Raw genomic sequence first — 19,900 nt, 5'->3', positions numbered from 1 at the left:
GTCCTATGATGTATGCTGTCACTTACTAAATGGCATGGAAATGGAAATGTATAGGACACCTGAAGACCAGTCCATAAAACTACAGAGTTCTAAAAATAATATTCATCCTTAACAACTTTAAATACAAGAAACAAAGCATATTTTTAGAAGCAGGTAGAAGCAAAATCAACCGGGTTTTAGGGCATAACAGTTAAAAGCGGTTTAAGTGGCCTAAAAATTTTCAAAGAAAAACGTTTTCCTTTTTTCCAATATTATTAAAAGCTATAGATACAGTTTTAAATCACAACTCTCAGAAAGTTTAGAGTTCTTAAGCCTATGGATCAGAATTTTCATAAGAGGTGCATTTGGTACGCTGCAAAAATGTGGTTATTAATAAGAGGAAAGAGGTGAAGTTTCAAGTACAACATGGTCACTGAAGTATCACCAAGTCTTTTCCAGTCTCCCCTCAGCCTCCCCTTCAAACACAGAGGGTAACGTGGGGATTGCCATGGAGACCTCAGCTCAGGGCTGAGACCAAACGAGGAGGAGTCTCAGGCTGGTGACTTGGAGGAGCAACTGTCCAGCACCAGACTCTCCCTACCAGCTGGAACGTGAGACCTGGCCAGTTTGGTTTCTTGGCCTTTGTCACTAGCGAATAGGAAAAGGAGCTAGATAAAGGGAGGGGAGTGAAACAGCAGAGTGCTGTCATTAGAAATAAAACACATCTCACAAACTTAGTGCCAGTGAATCAAAGACAGAACGTTCCTGTTAAACTGAAAGCTGTAACACTCTAGACTCAATCACATGTTGCTGGATTTAAGGTCGTCATTTCCAGGTTCAAGTGTGAGAGAAAGGAACAAAATATAAGAAGTCTAAAATGAGAGAAGTATATCCTTGAAGAGTATGTACAAAAACTAACACGTAATTTGGTATTTCACAGGACTTTTCACTCTCAAGCATAGAACATCCCTACTTTCCTTCCCCTCATAGGATGCAGATACATACACGGTCTTTGCACATTCAAAGTTTGAACGTGTTTCTGGGCCACATGAGGTGTGGAAGGCTGTAAGTTTCTCTCCATGAAGTATATCACTGGGCGCATTAGAGGATGCCCTTTACAACGAGCTGTACGGCCTACACTGGCCATAATGACTTGGCCACCACAAGATGCAGCCCCGGCAGGCTGGGGTAGGAAAGGACAGTGATGACTCAAGTCTCTGGGGACTCTGACAAAATGGTCACAGAGGTGACAACACAGCCAAAAAATAATGAAAAGCCTGCATCCGCCTCCTGCATTCACCACTTTGAATCCAAATGAGGGAGAGTCTCTCTCTTGTACATGTGGGCACCACTGAGGTGGCAGCAACATTCTCTCAAGTGCATATATTCACCCATCCCTAAGTACAAGCAAATCTATACAAAGAAATGTGCCCCTCAAATTCACACCAAAAGTGAGTCACTAGTTATCATTCTATCATTCGGATGCCAAAAGGCTTCTGAAGTTTTCTTTTAAATCTCTGTCTTAAGTCTGATGGAAATTATAAACAGCTGGATTGATAGGTTCTTCATGTCTTAAGAAGAAAAAGAAATGATGGCATGGTAGGACAAATAAGCTTTGTGGTGAAAATAAAACTGAATGTAAGCTTAAAACAAAATTATATTAAGACCTTACTCATTGAGGCTAAAAGCACAATGTTGCAGTAAATATGTCTATTAGCAGTCAAAAAGAATTACTAATTGCTGTGTGGATAAGTAGTGACTAACAATTTGGAGAAAATCCATTTTGACATAGAAATTCGTTCTAGAACACTCCATAGGAAGTACTCTGCTCGATACAAAAGTGAACAAGACACAAGCCTTTCTCTTAAGGGGCAGAAAGACTGGTAGAGATTTTAGGGATTTAGAATTTATTCTGCTGATAAATCATAAAAGAAAAATAAAGATAACACCCAAGTTCCCTTCAAAGTAATTCGGCAACATTAAAACAGAACAGATGCTAAATGGCATTTAATAATCTCTAACATCTAATATTTTCTTAAAAGAGTAGTAATTTCTAAAACTACAAGATAAGTGTCCAACATCATATATAGAAGAATTATCATTTTACTACTGGATAGGAAACATTTCTCTCTTCAAAATTTGGGACCCTCTCCAAGGCATTTATTATAATACGCTCTATTTCCACTTGCAACCAAATTTGTGAGCTTCTATTTTCATCGTCTAAGATTTGTTGCATAGATGCACTGCTACAAGAGTCCTCTTCGCTTGAACAGCCTGAAGGTATATGTTTAGTTAAAAAGAACATCAGTTAAAATACATTATGACAATAACCAGCAGCAGCTATAAACCACTAAAAGAATATCTAAAATACTGTACGTATCTAGCTGCTTTGCCATTGTTTAGAAGAGAGTTGTTTAAGAAGAAAGCAGTTGGGGGCCTTCCTGTGGTATAGTGGTTAAGTTCAGCACACTCCACTTTGGCAGCCCAGGTTCATGGGTTCCCATCCTGAGTGCCAACCTACACCACTCGTCAGCCATGCTGTGGTGGCATCTCACATATAAAGTGGAGAAAGATTGCACAGATGTTAGCTCAGGGCTAATCTTCCTGAAGCAAGAAAAGAGGAAGATTAGCAGCAGATGTTAGCTCAGGGCTAATCTTCCTCAGGAAAAAAAAAAAAAAAAAAGACAGTAGTTGCCTCAGAGAAAAGGAAGCCTTTCTCCCTGAGTCTCAAGGAGGAGAGGTGGAGAGGAGCAAGAATTTGGGGAAAAACAGGCAGATAGTGAGTCAGCTCAAGAACAGTCAGCCCTGCCACTGGGGTCCTGCTTACACATAAGTCACACACAACTAACAAATATTAATTACAGCACCTGCAGGCTCCACTTAGAGCTTGTGTTCTCGTTACCCCTGTGTCTAGCCTCCACTGCCACCCACATGCCAAGGACTTCTGATTCCAAATCCCCACTGGACATCTCCCCATGGATGTCCTACCAGTACCTGAAATTTCACAGTCCAAACAAACTCAGAGTTTTCCTATCCGAACCTGCCCCTACTCCTTTTCCCAGTCCTCATGACTGTCACCCAGTTGTTCCAGTTAGAAAACTGGAAGTGATCCCAAATTCATCCCCTAACATGGAACTTGTCACCAAGACACACCCGGTCTGCCTGAGTCTCACATGAAGACCGTTCCTTCCCCGCCCACTGCCACTGTCCTTGATTAGGTCCTCATCATCTATCATTTAGATTAGAAGAAATAACCCACGTAAATGGTTCAGCAAAATACTTACAAACAGCAAACATTCAAATGTCAACCATTACTATGAAAAATATTTTTGGAGGAAGGATGGCATAAGAATTAAGAGTATTATTTGCAATCAATTGGCCTTTGTTAAAATCTTGGGCCCATCACATATCATCTGTGTGATCTCAGGAAAATTACCTAACCATCCTCAACCTCAGTTTTCCAAAATGTACATTATTAATAAATAATAGTACATGCCATACGCTGTAGTGAGAATTATACGAAATGAGGCAGTAAAAAGCTTATGTCAGGGCCTGGCACATAAGTGGTCAATAAATGTTGGCTATAATTATTATTAAACTATTGGATTAGATTTCTAAGTCTCCTTGCAGTTTCATTTCCTCCAGCCTGAATTACACACAACCACAATTATTATTTTTCTAAAATGCTAATCTAATCACGACTCATTCCCTTGCCTACAATAAAGTAATGACTCCTTTTCTCCATTGGCAGAATAAAACTCCAATATGATTGATGCATAAACATTTCTTTATACAAATGCTGCCTACCTTTCCACGTCTCATCCAGCTCAGTTTCCTGCTTGCACCTCAATGATGTACTTGTTCCCTAAAGAGCCCAGGCTTCCTCCTGCCTCCTGGGTCTTTGTATATGTTGCTGCTTCTACCTGGAGAGTCCTTCCAATGTCAACCTCTTTCTCTAGCACATCTTATTACCTGGTGACTACATATATCCCCTTCCTGGGTCCATTCAAGTGTAAGTTCTTTGGAAGGACCATTCCCGATCCAGTCTATCCTCTGTTGTGATTACACACAGTGCTCACTTATGTTAAAATATGTATTACTATGCATATTTGGTCTCCTGTTTGTTCAGCTTTCTCCCTGTCTCTACTGCAAGCTCCATGATCACAGGCACTGCATCTTGTTGATCTCTGCATCTCCAGCACCTAGAACAGTGTCAGGCCCGTAAATGAGGCTCAATGAGACGTTTGCTGCTAAAATGAATGAGAGCATAAGATTTGCCTTGGAAAGCCCAAGCATCAGCAGAAATAATAAAGACCTACAGAGGCGAATGCCCCCACCCAGGGATTAGTGATAATAAGAGGAAGGGTAGAGTTCATTTAACCCAATTTCACAGGATCCCAGTTGCAGAGATTTGGGGGGCTTCTGAGAGCAACTGCAGCACCTTAGATAGGGAACCCAAGGCAGCTGAGAGGCTGAGTGATTTTCCCACAAACCAGACCCAGGGCCCCTCACTCTCCAGGCCCAGATCTCATCCCTCTATAATGCTGCCTGCATTACAGGACAGTTAATTGGCTAGAGGTCTTCTTGTGAAAACCAGAAAAATTGGCCAGGAAAGCACTCTGCACTTTGAAATTCACAACTGTACTTTGAATACGCAAATTATGATTTACTTAAGGCATGACTCTTGTCTTTAAGTGTTTTCGCAAAACCCAAAATGTGCTCCAAGGAGTGCTAATTCTTTGTAAGACTGAGATGAGAAAAGCATCCCACAGTCAAATAACTGGGAGACAGACGCTGCCCACCCCACAGGCCTGCTGGAGATCATATTAGCATTTTAAGGGTTCTGATAAACTTTAGTAACCTGTTTAAAAATTGATTCCAACCAGTCTTGGCCAAAGTAATTTAGACATAGATCTCTTTCATGGAGTACCATTTGTCAACATCACTCAAGAAGCAAAATGTGATTGGGGGGACAAGCTAATATAAGGTCCTTTCTCCTTCCTAGGGAGATGTGGCCATTAGAAGCGGAATGCAGGGCACAGGCCGAGAGAAAGGCCGCTCTGATGCTCCATCCAGTGTCTCTGGGAGCTAACTCCTCACTCAGTGGATTTGCCTTCTAGACCCCATTAAGGAAAATTATTATGTCAGCCTTTCCAAACAGCATTCTCCGTACTAACAAGGTAAAAAAGACCAAAATATACAGACTTGGGAAAGAGACTGAATTTGCTCATTCAACAAAGCCACATTTTTTAAAAAATCAGCTAACAGAGAAAATCCCGTGCTTGAAAGAATACACGACTTCTTGTGTTCAACTCCTAAATCAATAATGAAAGAAATACCTAGAGTGCCTTCTATTTTCCGACCGAACAGTTATAAATGCATTAGGTTAATTTCATTACAGCAGTTAATTATGAGTGAATTTGCGGAAGTTAAATTCTCTGAGGCTTACTTCTTTGCAAATGCAAAATAAGGCTAATGTCATGTATCATATAGCTGTGTTGGGGGTTACAAAGAGGTAATATGCCCAGAATGCTTAGAATAGAGTCTAGCACATGGTAAGTACCCACTAAAAAGTAGCAGCAGTAAACTGTCATTATTCCATTGTATAGATGAACTCTAATTTGTGAAACCAATGCCCAATGAAGGTAACATAGCTAAAGGCAGTATAAGACAGAGGATAAGGCAAGGCCTGAAGAGACACATGGACCACAGCAGCATTGACCCTGCTGTTTACTAGGCTCATGACCTTTGACGAGCTATTTAACCTCTGTGCCTGGATTTTCTTATCAATAAAATAAAGATAACCAAAGTACCTGCCTCAGGCAGTTGTCATGAGGATTAAAATTATATGCCTGGCATATAAAAGCTTAAATAAATTTCAGTTTACAAATCAATTTCACTAATTTTTTTTATTATTATGACGAATTTTTTATCACTAAAACCTTCATTACTTCATTATGTATCACTATCTTTACAATCAATTTCACACATCCATATTGAAACTGTTAGAATAAATTCTTAGAAATGGAACTTCTGTGTCAAAAGGCAGGCCAAAAACAAAATAAACCAAAAAACAAGGCGTTTAAAGGCTTTTGCCAAATTGTTCTCCAGGAAAGCTGTCTGACCAGTGGTATATGAAAGGGGTTTGCTCCCCACAGCTTTGCCAATTATTACGGTGTTTTCTAAAAAAATATTACTGTCTTTGAACATGTGAAAGAAAAATGACAGCATCTCCCTTTCGACTTTATCTAATATTCTTTGATTACTCGTGAGGGTGGCATTTTTCACATTTATTACCCATCCATAGTTCTTCCTTGGCTAACTTCCTCTTCAGAGGTTTTCTTTCAATCCACTCATCTTGGTCTAGTTTACACACCGAGCTCTTTATATCTTGGTTTGTTTTCATTAAGTATGTTGTCAAAATAATGTTTCTTTTTAAACATATGTATATCAGTTTTATATATTTATGAGGTCAAATCTCTCAAGCTTTCCCTTTATGGTTTCTGTCTTTAGGGTGACCCTTGTAAGGACTTTGTCACTCAAGACTAGAGACTAAATCTACTGTATTTTATTCTAGTACTTCGGAACATCTCTTTGTATACAAATCTAAAGCTTCACTATATTTGGCATTGAGAAGGAGGGAGTAAAGTGTGAGGCTGGGAATCTCACATTTTTCTGAGTGTTTAGCCTGTTTATCCAAGACCCCTTGTCAGATAATCCATTCTCTCCCCACTAATCTCAAAGTCTGCCTAATGATCCAACACATCGCTGGCTGCCCTTGGACCCAGCTCAATCCGGGGTGCCGGATAACGTACAGCAGGCAGAGGCAAAGCACACCTCCCTATTGCTCTCTCCCTCCTCCACCACTAGCTCATTTCTATTCCTTGCGTGGCTGAGGCCAGAGACCAGTGCCAGGGCCTCTCTGTCCTCAGGCAGTGGCGGAACTGCAAGTGCAGCTGGCCTGGCAAGCCACAGGCAGGCAGGGCCGTGATTCCTGACAAGCCTCGCCCTGCCTCTGCCGCCGTCCCCTCCCCGTTCCAGCAAGAGAGCTTAAGCGTGTGTGAGTCTGAGTGTTCTGCTCTCGGGATATGCTCTCCCTTGGGTGTAAGCCAGCTGCAGCTTTTCTTAAGGTCTCAAGCTCATTCTATTGAACAACTCTTCCTAGAAATCTCTGGCACATGGGAAGCATTTATTCCCAGTTTCCAGCATGAGGACAGACATACTTCCTCCTTGTATATTCTGATTATCATTTCAATGGGAACTGAGGGGTTGGTGGAAATGAACACCTGTGCTCAAGTACCCATCTTGCCAGAAAGCAAAATGGCTTTGTAATTAACACTCGATCCCGTCACTCATGAATTCCAAGAACAACCCGTGCTTGGCAACATGGAGCAAACAACTCACACACATTACCTTTGATAGCTGCTAAATATCCTCGGAGTTCTCGCTGAAGTCTGGTACCCTCTGCCTGAAAAACACACAAACACAGAGATAGTAAGCATCTTGTCTATATTTTGCATGCAAACATGTATGAAGCAATAAGTCTCAGAGTTATTATTGCCAGAGGCGCATTCCTGAAAGAACATAAATATGTGAACACAAACTAAACAAGGTGCCCGTCAGTCTAGATACTTACAAAGATTTTATTCAGCTTAAAAGAAAAGGAGAAGGCAAGTAAGATTTGGCTAAGAATGGAAACTATGACCCACCATAAAGCCTCCTACATATTCAACAGCTAGCAAATCTCTAAATTTCAATACATGGGCTATAACGGTAGAGAATTGGTCACCACTGTCCAATATAGTAGCCACTAGTCACATGTGGCTTTTGAGCACTTGCAATGTGACTAGTCCAAATGGAGATGTACCATAAGTGTAAAATTCACACCAGATTTCAGAGACTTAGTACCAAAAAATAAAATACCTCATTAATGTATTTTATATCGATTGCATGTTAAAAAGATTATATTTTGGATATATTGAGTTAAATAACCAAGTTATTAAAATTTATTTCACCTGTTTATTTTCACTTTTTTAAATGTAGGCACTAGAAAAATTTAAATTACGCTATGTGGTTTGCATTCTATTTGTATTGGACATTACTGAAATAGAGAAACTGTTAAAATGTAAATTTTGAGCTATGAATCCTCGTTTTGGTTTGGATTACTCTTAGAAACTCTGAGACTCTAATCTGAGATCAGATTGCAAGTAGTTTAATCTGAAGTTAATCCAGGAAATGTCAATGAGGGCGTGGAGAAGTGAGGCCCGGAAGGGAAGAGAGCCAAAGCACGGTGTATTATCAAGTAAGTCACCACAGCGGGTAACCCAGCCTTACTCCCACTGGGAAATTCTGGGAGACAGTACCAAACACCCTATAGATATCCTAAGCAAGGGGCAAAGGAGCTGGGGCATTTATCCATCAACTTCTGGAGTCAGTCAGTGGTTGAGGGTTACTCCTGGGGGACATTCATTCCCCTAGTATGACCACACAAGGGCAGAGAGCTCTCCAGTAACCAGAGAAAGCCCTCAAGCAAAGAGGTGCCCTTGCTGGCAGTTGGAACTAAGTCCAGTGGGCTCAGAAAAGATTAGATGCTGGGAGCACATGGCTGGGCACACACAGTGTGTGCTATGACACTGCAAAGGAAAATAAAAACATTATATGCATTTTAATTGCATAATCACTTAACAGAACTGTAGACAGCTAGCATACAGAATGACTCCACCTTGATAATTAATAATATAGCATCTATATTATAATTCTAACTTGATTTTTAATAATACAGCAACAATAATAGTCATATTCAACTCAACATGCAACTGCTAGTGTTTACCAAAAAATGGAGAAAGAGTGAAGGAAATAAACCTACTTCCTTCAGTAAATTACTATCTAATAGGGGAACTAAAATACCTAAATAAAAAACTGCAAAATTGCAAAGCAGATTACATTTAGCTCTGCAACAGCCATTCAAAGTGTTTGGGGGTACAAAAGCAAAGACAAAAAGCCCATAATATTTAAAGACAGATAGTGATTAATACAAAGAAACTCTGAAAAGAAGTGTTAAGACTATGCTGGACCCCAAAAGGGATTCTGGATGCGAATATCTTCTTATAGGTATAGTACCAGTGTAGGGACATTATTCCAATGAAATCTATGTAAAGCTCACGTGAGGTTTTCTTCATCTGCATTAAGCTCCAGCTGTTTTTGTCTGCTCTGTAAGCCCAGGTACTACCAGATACAAGTTGAGGGTTAATTCATTTGCTGTACATACGAACATCAAGCAGAACAGTTCTGTTCAGAAGGGAAAAACAGAAATCATCAAAGTTCCCAACAACTGACTCCCTTCCTTGTGTCTCAACGTGAATTAAAATCAAAACTCTAGGTGTTGCTTGTCTTGTTAGGTCATTCAGAAATATACAAATTTCCACAAGATGGATAAAAAACTAAACCAGGATGGATTTCCAAAACATCAAAAGTATAATAGAACACTATTTCTAGGGAAAGGATGGGGAGAATGAAGAGAAAACACTGATGATAAACACCTGGGTAGAGGTCGAGTCGGAAAGGGGACCCAGATAAGAAACAGGTGGAGTCAGACCGAGGTCCTCAACGCCACCACGAAAAGAATTTGGGAAAGAAAAGAAGTAGGTCTTTCCTCTACTTAATATCTATTCTGTGACAGGCACTGTGTTAGATTCTGAGTATACAGAAAGCTGAAAAGATATGGCACTGGGAGATTTTGTTGTTGTCGAATCTACTCTGTGCCTCCTTACAGATCCATTTGGAGAGGATCATGCTTCCTGCCCCATCAACATAAGGCTTGGCCATGGGACTTGACTTAGCCAATCAAACGTGAGTGGAAGTGACATGTGCTACTTGTGAGCAGAAGATATAAAAACCATCACATAGGGCTCCCATTTCTATTCCTTCCATCCTGAGCTCTGTAATGTTCCAGACAGGAACACGGAGTGAAGGGAACGTGAAACACAGCTGTCGTTTTTATTTTCTCGAGCAAGAAATAAACCTCTGCTCTTGAAAGCCATTAAGGTACTGCTTCCACGGCATAACCTGCCCTACACGACCTGAAAAAATGGTGCGCCATCAACAGTGGAGATGCTGAAAGATGGATAAGGCTGAGATTTAATGGAGGAAAAAAAAAGCCAATGGAGTTAGCAGAAAAGCATTAAAGACATTTACAGAAACATTTCAGAAAGGAAATCAAATTGGAAAGATTTAGGACATAGTGGATGGCTTAGCAAATGGAAGCCCAAGTGCTGGTCAAGTGATAGAAAGATGTAGAATGGTACTAAAAGAGGACAGCAAGGCCTGGGATCATTTTCCCAACAGATGGCAGATAATTTAGAGAGAATAATATCTAAATCAGATGCGATTTACCCAACAGATCTAGACCCAGAACAATCTAAAGCCTACAAGGTACACTTAGGAGGGTCTGAATCCCTAAGGCCACATTTCTCAAATCGTTAAGCGTAGACCTTGGGGGTACTTAATGTCTAGAGCACATAGAGCCACAAAATAAACCTAAAACATGTCTCTGGAACATCAATTTATTAAGGTTGGAAAGGAGCAAATGGAGGAGAAGGCATTCTTTTACACCACTAAGACACCTGTTAGCCAGCGAGGGTGGTTAAGATTCGGTGCTGTCACCACCGGGTCCAGGATTGTTTCCCAGGGAACCGGGAAACACCACCTGTATGTAGGTTGTCATACTGTGGTGGCTGTGTGTTGCTGTGATGCTGAAAGCTATGCCACCAGTATTTCAAATACCGCCAGGGTCACTCATGGTGGATACATTTCAGCAAAGCTTCCACAACTAAGACAGACTAGGAAAAAGGACCTGGACATCCACTTCTGAAAAAGTTGGCAATGAAAACCCCATGAATAGCAGCAGAGCTTGTCTGATACAGGACCAGAAGGTGAGAGGATAGTGCAGAAAGACCGGGCAGGTTCCACTCTGCTGCACACAGGGTCCCTAGGAGTCAGAACTGACTTGATGGCGCTAACAACAACAAAGCCACCTATAATGATGTAGAATGAAAAACTGCATGGAGATGAAACACAGAACTTCACAGACATCTCCTGCTTTCAGTTGTCTGCTCCAGGGCTCCGCTCTACTACCGTTTGTGGTCTTTCCCTGGAAAAGTGAGAGGCACCAAGCTTAGGAAAGGCTCACTTTTCACCCAAAAGGATGCTTTCCCCTCAGAAAGTAATACAAAGCCTGCCACGGTAACTGATGGTTATGAGTCACCACGATTGTTCAGAGCATATGGAAATAGCAAAAGAACAGTGGGTAAGGGCATTCTTGTCCCAAATATTTAGGGAATAAAGCCTGTCAGATTAAGACCACAATTAAGTCATTCTTTTCTTTCAGAACAAGAAAGAGAACAAAATAATTTAGGCTCCAATCCATACACTGTGTTCATCTTACCCAAGGGAAACAATAAACATTTTTAAAAAATGAAAGAAGAACCCCAAAAGAGACTTTTTAGATATTATAAGAGTGGGAAAAAGTTCAAACTATACAATAATGGCTTAAATAGATGAGTTCAATTTAAGCAGCTAAACTGGAAGCTAATTTAAATGACTTTCTCCTTTTCCAACTATTAAAATTCTTAATTTCCCCCATGAGTATTAAGGTTCATAAATCATTTGGTAAAAACCATATTGAATTTCTTCTAAAATTCTGCCTAAATCAAGAAGGCAAAAGGCTCTGGAGAGAAATTTTTCTCCTACAATATGCCATAGAGTAGTTCTCCACAAAACCTAAGGCATAATTAAAATTTTCTTAACATCATTATTCTACATGAATCACAAAGAAGTTCTAAATTAGAAATAAATTCTTATAGCCCTGCTCAGATTTCACTGAATCTGAAGTTCATTCCAAATTCCTCTAGAAATTACCATTTCATTATTAACTCAGGCTTGAATTATGTATTGTGCTTGTGCGTGTCAAGAAAAGAGATTCAAAATTCCACAACCTTGAGACAACACGTGTGTATTTTCCCTTCTATTTCTTTATGTCACTCTCTACAAGATAAGATAAAATGATCATTCTATTTCCCGGTCACACTTTCCTCAATGCTTATAGCAACACGAGGGCAACTGAGTCTATTATAATTAAGCTGTCTGCACTGCCTACTCATACATCTCTTTGGACAAGATCCAAGAAAGATTTGCCACCTACAAAATTCCTTGCACTGACATATAGTATAACGTGGCTCTGGTGTTAGTCAGAGGTTCTTCATTTACTTATTCAATTGAATCATTTATCAGTGTCAGGAGCTGCCGCTTCTCAAGCCAAGACGGTCCCCCAGGCCCCCTTCTTCCCACACAGCCCAAGAGAATTGGCTTGTTTTTCCTTTCTCATTAAAGCTACTCCCACTTTCTCCCTCCCTTGGGTGTCACACTCTTGCAAGGCTGGGGGAGAAGGAAGCAGTCTCCCCAGTTCTCTGCTTCTTGACTGTCCTGGAAAACAAGCCAGGGTCATTTTGGGTTTCATCACAGAGACATCAAAACTTAACAGGCATGCAAAAAGTATACATGGTTTTAAATCTTTACACAGGTCTGAGAATCACTGCCTTTAGTCAAAGAATCCCTTTATTCCCCTGCTGAGTAGTATCTTGAAGCTGTTGTTTTCTTCCCTTAGTCCTGTGTGCACCACTCATGATATCCCCCCTAAGGATTACCATGAAGTTTAAAATCTAATTAAATACTTCAAGAAAGAGTGTGGCAGGCTCATCACCATGCAAGGCTTCAGACGCTGTTGTTATTCAATACAAAGAAATCACATTCCAAACCTAATTAAACGTGTTTCCAAATTGTTTAAAATCATATTAGTCCTCAGTAACACCAATTTCTTAATTATTTCACATATGTCTTGGGCAGTGGGGGTTAGGGGTAAGTGGGAAGTCGGTTCCCAGACCGGCTGGGCTCCGGGACAGCTCTCATTTGTAAGTCACTCTTCAGCACCTTGGACAGCTCCAGAACACCGCGGATTCTCAAACGTGAAAATGTCATCTACACAGCATCAAAAGACCAGCTATAAATTCTCCCACATCAAAGTTTCATACTGCACTTTGGTAAAAGCATAGAAGAACTACCGACAGATTCCTCCAAGGTGAGCCAAGTCTCTGGCAAGAAGAGCTACCACAGACTGTCACGCAATTCTCAAAGTCCTAGTAGACCCACGGCAAATCGTCGCTACGCATTGGGCTTAAAAAACAGGGCTGCATTAAGCTGTGACAAATGACAATTGAAATTAATGAGTGTTTCGATACACTAAATTCTGAAGCATTAAAAATGTATCAATATGTGTAAAAACTTATGCCTAGGACTTCAAGAGCCAAAACAAATTTGTTAGCTCAACCTTTAACTAACTTACTTCTGCCCAGAAGAAAGAAGCCATATCTGAGGTATTTAATTTGATTGAATTGTAGACACAATGCATAGAATAAATTAATTATTTCTAGGAACTAAACTCAGGCAGCAACCACTGAAATTCTGGGGCACCATGCCCACATACTACCATGTGCATGACACCCCTAGGCAGGCATGTACCACTGAGGCCCTAACTGTATTTGCAAAATCAAATCCAGTGCATTTTATTCATAAGGTTACACAGGTCTAGCCAAACACCTTGAGGCAATAGGTATTTAGTATCTATCAAACAAGCAACAGCTTGTTGAATTGACTTGTTAAGATATGGCAAATATAGTACTGATTTATATTTGTAGGTAACTCTTGTTACAAAAAGAGTTATAATTGACAGGAGAAAGAAAACAACACACACAACACAGAAAAACTTTTCCTCAAATTGCCTCTTTAAATCAGAAACTATCTGTGACTTGATATTTAGAAAGAGGCTCAAGTGGAAAATTAACAGATATACGAAATTTGGATCTGAGGAGATATAACTTCACAAAGCTGTGATTTCACAAAGGCAAGTCCTGTCATCTCATCTGTGATCATGAGCCTAAGAAGTGCCCACAATCACATTATTATTTTTGGCCTTTACTGACATTTTTCTCTTGAAAAGGCTAAGTAACAAGTCAAAATTAAAATTGGCTCAGTTTCTCAGAGTTCAGACATGTTAATTCAATCTTGAAAGCAATGTTAATAAATTTTCTGAGCATTTTTGAAGCTTAGAAGAAAATTAGATTATCAAGGAGATGAGATTTAATGAGGCCATAATCAGCACCTTGATTAACAGATGACTAATAAGGCGTAATATCTGAGCCCACTTACGACCAAAGACAATGCCAGGCTGCTGAGCACCGCAGGCACTCTCGGTTTACCAGGAAATAGAGCTCGCCCTATGACAAGTTCAGGTGCCATTAAATTGGAAGACGAGAGTTTTTCAAAGGTAAAAGCAGCAGGGCCTCTGAAATTTATGTTTTTGTTTTCTTACTGTGAGCTCTTTGTAGTAACAGGAGCTTTTGTTAAGAACCTAGCATTCATTTCATGGAACAACTTCTCCATTTTTTAAAACTTCTTTTGGCATATATTAATGCAAAAGATATAAGACAGACAGGAAACAGGAATGGATTTTGAAATCATTTTCCTGGGCTGATGGCAGTAGGGGGTGGTGCATAGAAGGGAGATGGATATCAAAGAGATCACCTCAGTTTCTATTATTTTATTCAAGATTCATGGCCCAATTTCCAACTATCCCTGTCAGCAACCCAAAGAATACTTATGATCTGAAAATCAAATCTAATATACTTTCTATCTTTCAACAAAACAAAATAAGAAAGCTAGCTAGTAATACATGCTCAGGTTTTCCATAAATATCCCTTAAGCCAGCCAACTTGAGTTTATACAGATCTCTATTCTGGTCGCTTGGTAAAGTTAACCCACTGTGTGTGCAAGGGGACAGAATTACCTAGTTAGTACTATTAAAATCACCACAGGCTGCAGACTGCATACGATTTGAAGATATGCTTTAGTGCCTTTAGCCAATTGAGTTTGTGACCCTTGAAAAGTCATTCTGACTTTTTTCCGAGTGTGTGTGTGTGAGAGACAGAGACAGAGAGACAGAGAGAGAGAGAGAGAGAGAGAAATGACTTGACTTATAAGGTGCATTAGGGGCATTATATAAATATCTTTTCAACATCCGCCTCAATACCTAGAGCACAGTATTGCATATCGTGGGGTGGGGGGAGGGAGAGTGACCCAGAAATTAAGTAAACTCCACAGGAGACCCATCCCAACAAGTCTTCCTATGGCTTATTGTCCAGTGTCTCCTTCTGTGGGTATGGATGCTGGCTCTATCTATGATGTTCTATCATGACCAAATTGGACAGGATGTAAAAGTATTAAAAAACTATTGCTGTGTCAAGTTACAAAGATGCATTCATGAGAGGGAAAGACGCGCCCTGTCTACCATTACTCCAGTCATAATATAAGCTCCAGAATGTTTCTGAAACTGCCATTGGTGAGGTCTGTATTAGTTTGCTAGGGCTGCCATAACAAAATATCATAGACCAGATGGCTTAAACAACAGAAATGTATTTCCTCACAGTTCTGGAGGCTAGAAGTCCTAGACCAAGGTGTTGGCAGGTTTGGTTTCTCCGGAGGCCTCTCTCCTTGGCTTGCAGGTGGCCACCTGAGTTCTCACTCTGTCCTTTTTTCTGTATGCGTGCATTCCCTGGTATCTGTCCTGCTTGTTGCAAGGACATCACTCATAGGGCTGAGGACCCACCCATATGACCTCATTTGTCCTTAATTACCTCTTTAATGGCCCAATCTTCAAATACAGTCACATTCTGAGGTGTACTGGGGGGTTAGAATTTCAACACACAAATTTAGGGGGTACACAATTCAGAAGCCCATAACAATGTCCTCAAAGCAAGACTTTAACACAGCAACATAGTAACAAAGGCTAACACTTACTGAGTACTCTCTTTGCTCCAGATACTGTCCTAAGTGCCACGGCTCTATTAACTCACAATCTTCACAATAACTACAAGGCCAGTAGACTTTCACAAAAGGGAAAACTGAGGCACAGAGGCTGAGACACTAGCCTGTAGGCGACACATCTAGTAGACGGCAAGCTAGTATTGGAGCCCAAGTAGTCTGGATTACTCCGGTCCCATAATCCTCCTCAAGAGCCCACATGCTTGACCACTGTGCTCTACCACCTTTATGCCCCCAGGCTGTAAAGGCATGGCTGCCAGCTGATGATGCATGAGGCTGTCCAAGAAGAATCAACTGCTGACCAACGAGCAGAATTTAACTAAAGTTACCACTCTCCATGCTCTCATGATGCAGTCCTATCTGTACATAAAAATACCAATTGTTCACTTGTTTTTCTCAAAAGCTCACAATCCACAGAGTATCTTCCATGTGATTCATATAGCATGGTGGCTAAGTCTGTGGGCTCCGGGATCACACCGCTTGGTTTTAAACTTTAAGCTCTGCTACTTCTAACTGTGCAAGCTTGGGCAAGTCACTTAACTTCTCTAGGCCTTCAATTCCTCATCGGTAAAATGAAGATGATAATAGTACTCACTTCCTAGGGCTATGATGAAGGTCAAGGGAGACAGTCCATGGAAAGTATCAGCAGAGTGCCAGGCACATAGTATGCATTCAATAAACATTAGACGTCACTATTATTACTCTACTCAATACTTTTTAAATGATAAACTGTGCAAAGCATAAGCGTTTCACAAACCCTTGACTAAATTACATGTCATATCACAAAGGAATATCTTCACAAGGAATACATAAAACCTCCCCAAAACAAGCTACTTGGGAATTAAAATGCTTCCTTGTTTTTTTATTTGTACTTCTAAGTCTCAAATATACAGCTATCTTTTTTAGAAAGTATTTTTATAGCTTTAAATGTTGCAGTAATAGAGGATCCTAAAATACATGGGACTAATTTATGGAGATAATATGACTACTTAACAATGGATCTGAGAAAAATCAAGCCAATATGATAAATTACTGTGAGAAAACAAGCATGAATACCAACAGTCAAAAGAAAATTCAAGCTCATTCCCAAAATAAAACCTTTTACACCACATACTCAGTTTTCTCATACATAAAGCAGAATTATAATTATGAATTGTTATGAGAATCAAGTGAGATAGTATACAAAACACTTTATAAGTGCCAAAGCCTACTTGTGGAAGGTCTTAATAATAAAAATACTTTATTGCTGCCTTTGCCTAAACCAAATTTAGTTTGGCTTGGAAATTTGTAAATTTTTAAAGCTTCTTAGAAGATTCTTATAATCATCAAGGTTTAGAAACACATTCAAAGAGATGTGCAATTAAGGGAACGATTATCTTTACTATATTGATGCAATCTCAGGCGTGCATCCAAGTTGTTACTGCTATATGATGTCTCTTTACAGACGCAAGTCAAATGTGTGACCTAATTCAGAAGTCTGGAGTGGGACCCAGGAATCAGAATTTTTAAAAGGCCTCCAGGTGATTCAAAAGGTTATTTGGGAACTTCTACTATAATTTTTTACTGTGTCTATAATTTAATTGATACTTAATATGTCGATGGAAACTCTAGAATGTAGCTCTAGTATGAGGTGGCCAAAAGACACTTAAAAATATGTCTGGCTCCAGGTTTCAGTCAGTCACCATCAGACACTCCTTCTAACGTACCTCTGTCACTTAGATTGCGACTCCAATGCAAAGTCAGCATGGGGCTTTCAGGGTGAGTTATGAGAGAGAATTACAGGCAATGGGAACCAACAACACTGAAACAAATCTGAAAATCAACTGCAGCTCATCTATGCAGATGTTCACAACCATTTCAGACAGTCTCCTTAGGCCTAGATGAGAGATATGCCTAATTCTCTGGATCCCATTACCAAATAGTACAGTCACTCAGGGGCTCATTTAGAGAGGAGCATCCAAACTAGATAATGAGCTTACTTCTCAAGGGGAAGTGTAAGAAATATGGAATCGGTCTCTAAATGAATGCTGAGGAATGGGATACTAAACCCTCCCCAGCTGGAATGGTTAATTAATGCAGTAAGATGGAATACTATTAAAGATAGGTAATAGAATAGGATAGATAAAAGGAAATCTTCAGAGCAATAACACAAAGAGCTTTCACTAGAAGTGATTTCTTAAATGGGGAACTGGCTCCATGGGAAGCGGCACAAACAGTGATGCCTGGAACACCTGTAGTTTGACTGGGTCAAATTTTAGTGAGGTTTCAGGTAAAGCTTTTGACTTATATAGGCCATCACTGAAGAGATATTCATGTAGATGGAATGAAACAGACAAGAGTAGAGAAGGTAAAAGATGGACAGGATCTCCAAGGAATGTTTGTGTCTTCTTTCTCCCATCTGGCACCGTGGACAGCAATCCCCAACACACAAAGTAGGCAGACTCATTTTGCTCCTTGAAAGCAAGCGAGCAAAAAGTGGAGGTGTAATGACCGTGTTCAAAATGAAATATATCGAGAGACTGTAAAAAATGCAGGACAATTTGAAGAGCAAGGGCCAATACATTCTTTCGACAGGTACAGGTTTCCACTATCTGCTCTCTCCCACAGAAGTCAACTGTATTAGCAATCATGGTTATACTTATCAAAGACGGACTCTAAATCAAGCCTCTATACGTAAAACACATCTCTTCCATAAGAATAATATTACAAAGGAGACTGACAGTCTTAACTAAAGACTTAGTAGCCCTTAGCAGCAAATTATATTCCCTTGCTTTTTTGCCATACAGTGACTATAACTACATATAAATCAGTTATACTAAGAATTTCACAGCCAATCATAACCATTGCATGAATAATTAGTATGCTATTGGAGCAGCTCTACAGAATGAGAGCCTTTGGAGTAAGAATTATTAGCAGCCATTGAGCCTGGGGAGTCTAGCTGGAAAAGAGATTGAGGAAAGATGTAGAAACCTTTTTTTCTAAGAATACCAACTGGGTTGAGAGTATACTCATGTGTTAATGTTAAGTGGTGAAACTAGGATATCCAAGTGCATCATAATGAAGGAAGTACAGTAACATTATCTCAAGATCCTCTGTCTTTTTATACTAGTTTAATTGCTTCAAAAGAAAGACGACTTCTGCACACTAGAACACAAGCTTCATAATGATAGGAACTACATCTGAATTGTTCATCGTTTTGTTTCCAACACCTTGTGCTTAGCAGACACTCAATAATTATGTGTTGAGTCAGCCAAGAAATGGTTTGATAGATGTGCATCCCCAGGAAAGTTAGATCTGGCCTTTTACCTGTTATCCTTGATCAAGTGTCTTGCTCCCAGCTCAAGCCAATCCCTGCAGCTGTGTACTAGACCCCACCTCCTCCTGCCTAGCCAAGGACAAAAGTCAGCTGCTCTCCCCTTTCTCTGCTGAGCCATCACTTTGTCCTCTGTACTAAAGGAGCCTCGTTAGGATACACATATTTTTGCCATCCTAAGAAAATGTCCTTTTGATCCCACTTCCCCTCCCAGCTATAGTCTCCTTTATTTGCTCCCCTTTGAAGCAAAACTTGAGACTTGCTGTCTCCAAGCTTCCTGACACCCTCCATCTTGCTCTATTTATTTTCTACTTGTTTTTCCCCACAGCTCACATCATTTTCTAGCAGACAGTATAATCTGCTTATTTATTGTGGTTTGTTTATTGTTTGCTCCCCAATGTTATGGAATGTAAGATCCACAATGGCAGTGTCTTTTTTTTGAGGAAGATCAGCCCTGAGCTAACATCTGCCAATCCTCCTCTTTTTGCTGAGGAAGCCTGGTCCTGAGCTAACATCCATGCCCATCTTCCTCTACTTTATATGTGGGATGCCTGTCACAGCACGGCTTGATGAGCGGTGCAACGTCAGCACCCAGGATCCAAACCAGTGAACCCAGGGCCGCCAAAGTGGAACATGCACACTTAACCACTGTGCCACTGGGTCGGCCCAACCTTTGTC

At 40.2% G+C, this 19,900-nt stretch overlaps 1 protein-coding gene across 4 annotated transcripts in view; it reads right to left on the bottom strand.

Moving 5' to 3' along the window:
- AMPH (amphiphysin) overlaps window positions 1–19,900 on the bottom strand; it is a 227,052-nt gene that overhangs the window by 90,481 nt on the left and 116,671 nt on the right. For all 4 annotated transcript variants that reach the window (XM_044770605.2, XM_044770594.2, XM_070504522.1 and 1 more), the window contains exon 3: window positions 7,393–7,447. In XM_044770605.2, the coding sequence (XP_044626540.2) occupies window positions 7,393–7,447 (55 nt within the window). The remainder of the gene's footprint in view (window positions 1–7,392; window positions 7,448–19,900) is intronic.

The sequence above is a fragment of the Equus asinus genome, chromosome 1 (genome assembly GCF_041296235.1).
Source record: "Equus asinus isolate D_3611 breed Donkey chromosome 1, EquAss-T2T_v2, whole genome shotgun sequence".
NCBI lineage: Eukaryota > Metazoa > Chordata > Mammalia > Perissodactyla > Equidae > Equus > Equus asinus.
Note: the sequence above shows the minus strand (reverse complement) of the source record. Positions and strands in the feature narration are given on the sequence as shown.